Raw genomic sequence first — 8,576 nt, 5'->3', positions numbered from 1 at the left:
GGCCTAGCTTTTCTGAAAACTCAGGAGCATATGCTTACCTTCCTCCAACCCCCTGGGGCTGCGAGGTGTCCCAGGGGGTCACCAGAAGCACCAAGACCAGTCACTGCCGGAAGGAACAGGCTCAGCAGCCCATGACCAGGGTACTCAGCCCTTGCTGCACCTTAGAATCCTGGGGAGCTTTAAACACATTGCCCCCCCCCCCCAGCAGGCTGAGTCACTGCTGACTAGCCCCCCCCCAAAAGGGGGCTGGAGGGGTTTTCTTCTGGGGGCAGGAATGGGCCAAATGTCAGCGTGGCCTCCCCAGCCCACCCTGACCACGGCACCCTAGTATCTCCTGATGTAGGAGAGGGGAACTGACCCAAGTCAGTCTGCCCAAGGTGAGAGTGTGGGGGCCTTCTCTCCATTAGGGCCTGGCAAGCTGGCCCAGGGGAGACACCGAGAGCCTGAGGTGGCCCCTGGCCACTGCCAGCAAACCCTCTGGAAGCCAGCCCTGCAGCCTCACCCCTACTGGTTCGAGCTCCCCAGCCAGCCTGGGGCCCATTCATCAGCAGCCTTGTTGCAGCCCTGACCTGAGCCAGGCAGGCACCCAGTCCACCTCCATGCCGCCCCTGCCCCCGCTCTCCCATCAGGTTTCTGGAGTGGCCAGCACCCTGCATCTACCTCCCTCTCCTTGTTTCTCCCAGCTGCCCCACACCTACCGTCCACAGGTCCTAGCCTGGCAGAACCCCTCCTCTCCCCTCCCTCCAACCCCCTGGCCTGGGAAGGTTGAGCAAGACCCACAAGAAGGCCAGGCCAGAAAGCTCAGGCCTAATTTGTGAATGAATAAGCTTTGCATCCACATGCCAGGGCCCTGCCCACCCCCTGCCCACCCACCTCAGGCCAGCCCCTGCCTTGGCCATTCACAGGCCCTTCCCAGCCCCAGCCACTCTGGCTTTCCTGGGTCTCCTTGGCCCCTGTTGCCCGTGGGGTACCCAAGGCAGCCAGTGGTACAGGTGTTGGAAGCCTGGGAAGCCTGGGAAGCCTGGTCGTCCTGTCTACCATGGGCTAATGAGAGCACCCGGCTCCTGGGTGAGGCCCAGAGTAGAGTTAGCACCGCTGGGTCAGACCCAGGTAAGACTCCCCTCCCCAGAGCTCCCTCCTCCCCTCCTCCCTCCAGGGCTGCTCCCTCCTCCCCTCCTCCCTCCAGGGCTCCCTCCTCCCCTCCCCCCTCCAGGGCTCCCTCCTCCCCTCCAGGGCTCCCTCCTCTCCTCCTCCCTCCAGTGCTGCTCCCTCCTCCCCTCCTCCCTCCAGTGCTGCTCCCTCCTCCTCTCCTCCCTCCAGTGCTGCTCCCTCCTCCCCTCCTCCCTCTAGTGCTCCCTCCTCCCCTCTTTCCTCCAGAGCTCCCTCCTCCCCTCCTCCCTCCAGAGCTCCCCCCTCCGCTCCTCCTTCCAGTGCTCCCTCCTCCCCTCCTTCCAGAGCTGCTCCAAGGCAGGAGGGTGAAAACCTGCTCCCAAGCCAGGGCTGAAATTTGGCCCAAAGCCTATTGGCAGAATGCAGGGCCCCAGTGGAGGGCACACGGGCAGTGGCTCCGGGGGGAGGGAGTGGTTCCTGAGGCCTTCAGTCCTTCCCCAAGAGTAGAGGGGGATGTGGTGGGCAGAGCCCTAAGTCTGTGAGCTGGGGAGGGGGGACAGGGAGGGACTTTGCAGCCACCCTCTTCCTTGTACGGACAATCCACTCCTCCAGGCTGCTGGGCTGCCCTTATATAAACATCTCTGCTGCCTCCAGGCGCCTCAGCTCCCGGGCACTGGCCCGGAGAGAAGTTACCCCAGGTTCTGGGAAGGGCAGCCAGCTTCTGGGAGGAGGCAGGCAGCTGCCTTGGCCTGGACTGGCTGTCCCTCACAGCATCCCAGCTGCCACGAGTGACCCACGACAGGTGTGCTAAGAGGAGTGGGCAGGAGTCAGGTGTGCAATCTGCCCACCACCAGCCCACTCTGCCTAGCTCGCAAGGCTCCCTGCAAGGGCTGCTTGGCTGCCAGCCTCCAGGTTCCGCAGTCCTGCAGGTGCTCCTTCCCCTCGCTCCCCAGGATCCTTCCCCAGGGTCCTTCACCCAGCTAGGTCCCTCTCAGCCTTTCAGGCTCCCTCTGCCATCACCTACTCCCGAAGCCCGCCAGGATGCAGGGCTGGGTGGTTGTACCTCCTCCCATGGGGCTGACCACCCTGCGTTGGGATAGGGATGTCTGTCCCCAGTGCCGGGCCATGAACTTTGGTTTCAGTGGGGACTACGGCAGGCATTCTGAACGTCCAGCGCTTAACCTGGCTTGGCACAGGACGCCCAAATCTGGCATCGCGGCGGAGAAATAAATCATGCGGAAGGAACACGTGGGAGGAGCCCAGGGCGGCATGGGCGCTAGCAGCGGGCCTGCGGGACTCGTGGGCTTCGCGGGGCATCTTAGGCTGGAGGCGCCAGAAAAGGGGCCGGACAGTGACCAAGGAGCGTCTAGGGGCGGGTCCCTCTTGGGGGAGTGGCAGCGCAATCCGTGTGGCCAGGCGTTGGCCCCAGGTTGTTTCATTGGGGCAACAAGGGCCCTCTTTCCAGAAGCCGTAGCTTTGGCGCCGCCATCCCTCGGGGTCAAGTGCCCGGCCGTCAGAGCCAGGGTGTCTGTGCGGTCTCCAGGAAGCTTACAACTGAGACCTCAGGGCTCCGGGGAGTAGAGCCGCTGGTTCAGGGCTTACCTACGGCTGTTGAGGGTACGACTTCTCCCCGAGCTCCCGCCCCGGGCCCGGGGACCCCTAAACGGCCTCGGCCGCCCCTCCCCACCTCCACGGGTCCAGCTCCCCAGCGCGCACGGTTCCCTCAGGCTCCCCAGTCCCCACTCCGCCCGCGCCTCCTCCGCTATTGAGATGCAAATCTTTGCCAATTGTCGCCGAGAAAGGCGACAGTCAGAGCCGGATCCTTCCGCAGTCCCGAACCAAACTTTTTGCCGCTGAAAACTTTCGAACAAGAAGTAGTCCCTAGGGCCGGCCCCCGACGCCCCTTCGCCCCGCCACGGCCCCCAACCCCGAAGGACCCGGCCTCCGGATGCGCGTCCAGGCCGAGGCGACGCAGGGCGGTCGCGGTGCGCGCAGGGGCGAGGCCAGTGAGGGCGAGGGGTGCGGAGGGATCGGCGGGGCGGGCCCGAGGGGCGGGGCCGGCGGGCGGGGGCGGAGCGCACGGCGGTCTGCGCCTCACTAGTGCCTCGGCCGCGGGAGGGAGCGCAGGGGCGCGGGGCGCGGGCGCGAGCGCAGCGGAGGAACGAGCCGGGGCGCCGAGCCGGGCCCCGAGGCCGCGAGGGTCCAGCGCCGCCCGCCCGCCAAGAAGCAGGGAGCAGCCGCGGGCCGCCGCCACCGCTCGTGGGACCGTCCGGCGCGCGCCTGTGCGCCGGAGCCCTGCCGTCCCGGCGCAGGAGGCCGCCACCGGGCGCAGCGGGCAGCCGGCGGGGTAGGCATGCCGCCGCTCCTGGCGCCCCTGCTCTGCCTGGCGCTGCTGCCCGCGCTCGCCGCACGAGGTAGGCGCCCGCCCGCGAGCCCGCAACTTTCCGCGCCCTTCGGAAACTTTGGTGGCGCCCTGCGCGCGCGCCCCGGGCGGCTGGGAGCGGGCGGCCAGGGTGGGGAGGGGGGGCCCGGGCGACCCGGGGCTCGGGGAGATGAGCGACCCTCCCCCGCACCGCCTGACCAACCGGGCTGGACTCGCGCCGCCCGCGCCTGGGGCCGGGTTTGAAGCCGGGCGTGGGGCGCTAGGCGCCCCCCCGGGGCCCCCGGAGGCCCAGCCCTGGGCTCGCCATCGTCAGCCACGCGTGGGGCTTGCCGCCGGGGCAGGCGGGCGAGCTGCCTACTACTTTTCGATTTGAATCGAGTCGGTTTTGGTTTCCTGTTGCTTTGGGGGCCATTTATCTTTTTCCTCGCGTCTGGCCCGCGCCGGGGGCGGATGTTGGGGCGCGGAGTGTGGGGTCCGGGGCGTCGTGTTGCCTTTACTGAGCTGTGCGGCGCGGCCAGGCTGCCCGGCGTGGTGGGCAGTGGGGCACCAGGCGGACCGGCCTTCTCCCCATTCAGGAGAGTTGGCGAAGGGCCGGGCGAGGGGCGCCGACCGAGGGGTCTCCTTCCCACGCCTGATCGCCGCCCCCATCCCGGCTCACAGACAGTTTGGCTTGGGGGGGGCGGGGGTGGTGCGGGTGTGCGGGACGCACAGCCGTGACTAGCGGGACTTTCACTTTGCCGAGTTCAAGTTTGGAATCTTGCAGGGGTGAAGAGGGACAGGGAGAAGGAACGCTGTCCCTCTCCACTTCACATCGAGGAATCCAGTGGTGATTAATTCCTCTCTTCCCCTATAAGTTGGAGGGGAGAATTAGCTCCCCACTTCCAGAAGGTGGGGTTCCAAGTCACACCCCGTCCCCGCCCCCACGAGGGGCTTAATTTACACAGCGCTGGTAAAATGGGGAGGGAGCCACTGGATTAATCCCTTCTTGGGAATGGGGCCGAATTCCTTCCAACCGGGGTATCTTCATCCCCCTTCCCTGGGTGTAGCTGAAGATGCCCGCCTGCAGGAGCAGGTATTGGGTGTCCTGGAGGCTGGGCCAGGTCCCCGAGGTGCAGCCCCCGTGCCCCAGGAGGCGGCCCTGGTGACAATGGGCTGCTCTGATTCCGGGGCTGGTGCTTTGTTGGCGGGCGGGGCCTTGAGCCTTGCAGCTGTCGCCTTTTCCCACGAGCTGGGGGGGGTGGGCCAGTGTGGCCACCCCCCCCTCAGCACCGCCCCTTCACAGAACACGTTTGAACAGCAAGACAATGTTGGTGGCTGGATAGGGGCCCCAGCCCCGATGGGCTCCCCGTTGAAGACCCGTTGAAGATGGGTCGGGGGTGCAGAATTTGGGAGAGTGGCCCAGGGTCATGTCAGATCTTCTTCATTGTTGTCCGGATGGCATTTTAGGACACCCTACCCACTTCGAGCGTGACCTGCCCACCTGCCACCCAGCCAACCTGTTGCCCTTCCCCCCATTTCTGACTACAGAACTCTGGGCAGAGTGTTGAAGCCCCTTGGGGTTCACATTTGGGAGGGTTCCTGAGGTCCCCTGCCCCCAGCAAAGCCATGATGAGGCAGAGCCTTCTAGGTAGAGGGGTAGCTGTACCCCTTGGAGTGGGCCCTTCCCTGTCCTGAGGGCCCTCCTGCCACCCAGGCTGACCTCTCGTCTTGCCCCTCCCCAGGCCTGCGATGTTCCCAGCCCAGTGAGAGCTGCTTGAATGGCGGGAAGTGTGAAGTGTTCCCCAACGGCACCGAAGCCTGTGTGTGAGTACGCACCCCTGCGCCCCTGTGGGGACCTGTTGCTTTTGTCGGGAGCAGAGCCCCTGCCTTCTGCACCAGGGGCCAGCAGGGACAGAACACTGGGCCATTGTCTTCTGGAGATGGCCCAGAAGGCTGGGCGCGGTCACGTGCTACTTTTATTGGACAGAGTCTGGCAATTACTTAATCACCAGCAATTATGTTGCATGTGGAGCTGGTCTGGCCGCTGGAGGTTCGAGCACGCCTTTGTGGGCCACCTTGGACTCCTGGGGTACTAGGTGGGAATTCCTGGTACCCCATTTCTTCCTAAAGTCCCTGAGAAACAAGTTGCCCACCAGGGGAGGCTGTGGACCTTTAGAGAGGCCCGGCCCCCACCACCCTGCCTACGGGAGTGCCTCCTGCAGGCAGGGCCTCTCAGCCAGAATTGGGCTCTTTCAAAGTCCGACCCGCCCCTCCAGGCCCTCGGCCTTCCCCAGCAAACCCCCTCTGACCTCAGGTGAGGTTGGGGAACTCATCGTCATCATCGGGAGCCCACCTCCCAGGTCGAGGGTGGGTGGTACCTGCTGGAGCTGGGTTTCCATCTTGCCAGCCCCCCACCGTCTGGCCCACCATCCAGCCCATCACCGGCCGGGCCCCGGGCCCGCAGCTGGGGCAGGAGTGTGTGTGTTGTGGGGGTGCGCGCTGCAGCCTGCCGGACTCCAGCAGGGAGTCCTGGTACAGCGCGCGCCCTGCCTGCCCATGCACACCAGCCTCAGAGAAGTTTTCTGTTGCGCTGGTGCCCTTCAGCTCGACTTCGTCCGATGGGAATACAAGGAGGTGCTTGGTGGCTGGAGGAAGGGCCCCTCCTCCCCCGGGGGGAAGCTCCCCGGCCGGTCCTGGGTCCTCCGTCCTCCTCGGCGTGCTGCATTCCCACTGCCGAGGGCCCCTTCCCTTGACAACCCTTGGCCCGTGGGCAAGCAGTCCCCCCTTCCACTGCCCCCATCCCCCCCAAACTGAAGCCAATTAAGCAGGTCTGTGAGCAGTTTAATAGACAAAGAGGATTGTGTCTTTGTCAGATGCTAATGAATGCACACTACTTTTTTTTTTTTTTTTTTTTTTTTGCTTTTTTGGGGCCTTTTTCTTTTCCTGCAGAAGCCGCACCGACGCTTGATGCCCTAAATCTTGTTTCCCTTCATTCAGAGACCGACAGCTGGGATTCAGGGGAAGCGCAGCGGCTATTGTCGGGAGGCGGATTAATGCCGTGTGATTAATTATGCGTGGCTTCCCAGAATGCACGACTCCCTTCCCGCCAGCCCCGGGCCTGCTCTGGCTGCGCGCTCACCCATGGGGTGTGTGGGGGGGTCTCTGCACTTCTGCAGAGGGCTTTGGGAAGGCAGGAGGGACGCGGTGCTGGGGAAGGTGGGAGCACTCTTTTATCAGTGCCACCAAGGAGCAGGGACAGCCCGGCCCAGGGGCCACTGGGGTCTCCCTGGGCTGGAGCCTGAGCCAGAGGGGGATGCCTTGGGGTGCAGGCTACTGCATCCCCCTCCTTGGCATTGGGGTGAGACACTTGAAGGGGACAGAGTGATAGTGTGGCATGCTCTCCCACCCCTCAATCCTAGAGCCCTGCCAGCCCAAGCCCGGCCACTGCTCAGGGCCGGGCGCCGGCCTTGTCTTCTCCCTGGGGCCTGGGGCCCCCCTCCTCCTTGGCGGGAAGCCTGCCTTAGTCTGGCCTGGCACTCAGCCGAGCTCGGCCCACAGAGACCCCATTGTGCACACCCCGCAGATCCACTTGGAAGACGGAACGGAAGCACCGTCCTCAGAGGCCCTACCTCTGGGTCACACCGTGTTGGAGACTGGGGAGCAGGGATGGGGTGCCAGCCAGGCCCACCTGTGGAGAGGCATGGGTCTGGACTCGGGGTGCAGCTCGGGGACATCGTGGCCACTCCTGTGAGGGGCCCTGGCTCCCTCTGATCCTGGGCCCTGTGCCTTCTGCTGGGACCTTCTGTTCCCTTCAGGCCCCAGAAAGTCTGCTAGTATGGGAGGCCGAGTGGGGAAGGCACCTTCTTTCCTCAAAGGTGTGAGGGTGGAGGCCTCTGGCGCCAACCTTGGTATGAATTCCAACTCTGTAGCATTCGTCCTGGACTCTCTCGGAAAGTTCTTTGACTTTCTGGATCGGTTTGCTGGCTCTCCTATGGATAGGGCGTGGGAAACGGTGGTGTTCCGGTTCCAGGCACATTAGTACCTGGTGAATCATATGTTTCCACCCCAAAGAGAAGGAACCTTCCCCAGAGGCCGCGAGTCAGGTGGCTGCTGGGCTCAGGGTCGGAAAAAGAGGTTTCTGTTGGTGTGAAAGCCTTCCCAGGATATCACCGAGTAGCTGAGGCGTGGTGGGCCAGTGGCCTGTCCCTGTGGGCAGAGTGCCGTTTCTGGACGGCTGCTCTGTGCGGTGCCCTGCAGGCAGGCTCAGGGCGGTCAGTGCAGAGGGGGGATACTCACATGGGCTCCCCCTCTTTTGTTTGGGGGAGGGAGAAGGCCTGAGGGGACTGTTGTCCGTTTGGGCGGGCGTGCATTCTCAGTCTGAAAGGCTTATGGGGGCTGCCCCGGCCTGGGCGGGGAGCTGAGGCCCCAGGATTGCTAAGGTATTCCCCCTGCCTACGAGAAAGTCTGTCCCCCCCTGCCCCCCGCCCAGGGCCTCTCCCAGGTCATCCCAGAAGCGGGGTGAGCCATCGTGCTCAGGGCACCTGGGAGGGAAGTCCAGCTGGCTGGCAGGTGGTGGGCTTTAGCCCGGGACCATCCGGTGTTTGAGGCCTGGCTCCGCCACCCCCTAGCTCTGTGACCCCGGGTCGCTGGGTCACCTGAACTCCGACTCCCCGTCTGTAACGCGCAGCTGACCCACGATTGATCTCTTCGTGGTGCGAGGATTGCATAAGAGCCTCATGCTTTAGGCACCGGCCGAGTGTCCGGTTCCCTGCCTGCCTTCTCCTTTTGAGCTGACGGGGCTGGTTTCAGGATCCTCATTCTCGGATGTTTAGTTGGCTGATGAGTTAATTCGGAGAACTCAGAAGGTGCTGCCTGGGGAGGGGCTCACCGACTCTGAGGGTTCTCTCACCGCCCGTGGCTCTGATCCCCGGTCCTCTTTGCTTTTTCCCAAAGATGCTTTTGAGCACCTGCTGTGTGCTGGGTTCTGCCTGAGGCATGGCTACGGGCTCAGGGCGCCCTGGCCCTGGTGGGGGTGACGAGGTGACTTTCTTGGCAAGAACACGTGGGTGGGTGTGACGTGTCAGGCAGAGGTGAGCTCGGTGGG

At 64.4% G+C, this 8,576-nt stretch overlaps 1 protein-coding gene across 1 annotated transcript in view; it reads left to right on the top strand.

Moving 5' to 3' along the window:
* Nucleotides 1-3,212: 3,212 nt before the first annotated feature.
* Nucleotides 3,213-8,576, top strand: part of NOTCH1 (notch receptor 1) — a 43,990-nt gene continuing 38,626 nt past the window's right edge. The window contains exons 1-2 of the mRNA XM_036095267.2: nt 3,213-3,524; nt 5,215-5,296. Of these exons, the coding sequence (XP_035951160.1) occupies nt 3,464-3,524; nt 5,215-5,296 (143 nt within the window). The 5' untranslated portion in view covers nt 3,213-3,463. The remainder of the gene's footprint in view (nt 3,525-5,214; nt 5,297-8,576) is intronic.

This window comes from Halichoerus grypus, chromosome 14, assembly GCF_964656455.1.
Source record: "Halichoerus grypus chromosome 14, mHalGry1.hap1.1, whole genome shotgun sequence".
Taxonomy (NCBI): Eukaryota; Metazoa; Chordata; class Mammalia; order Carnivora; family Phocidae; genus Halichoerus; species Halichoerus grypus.
This window is presented reverse-complemented; position numbering and strand designations above follow the sequence as displayed.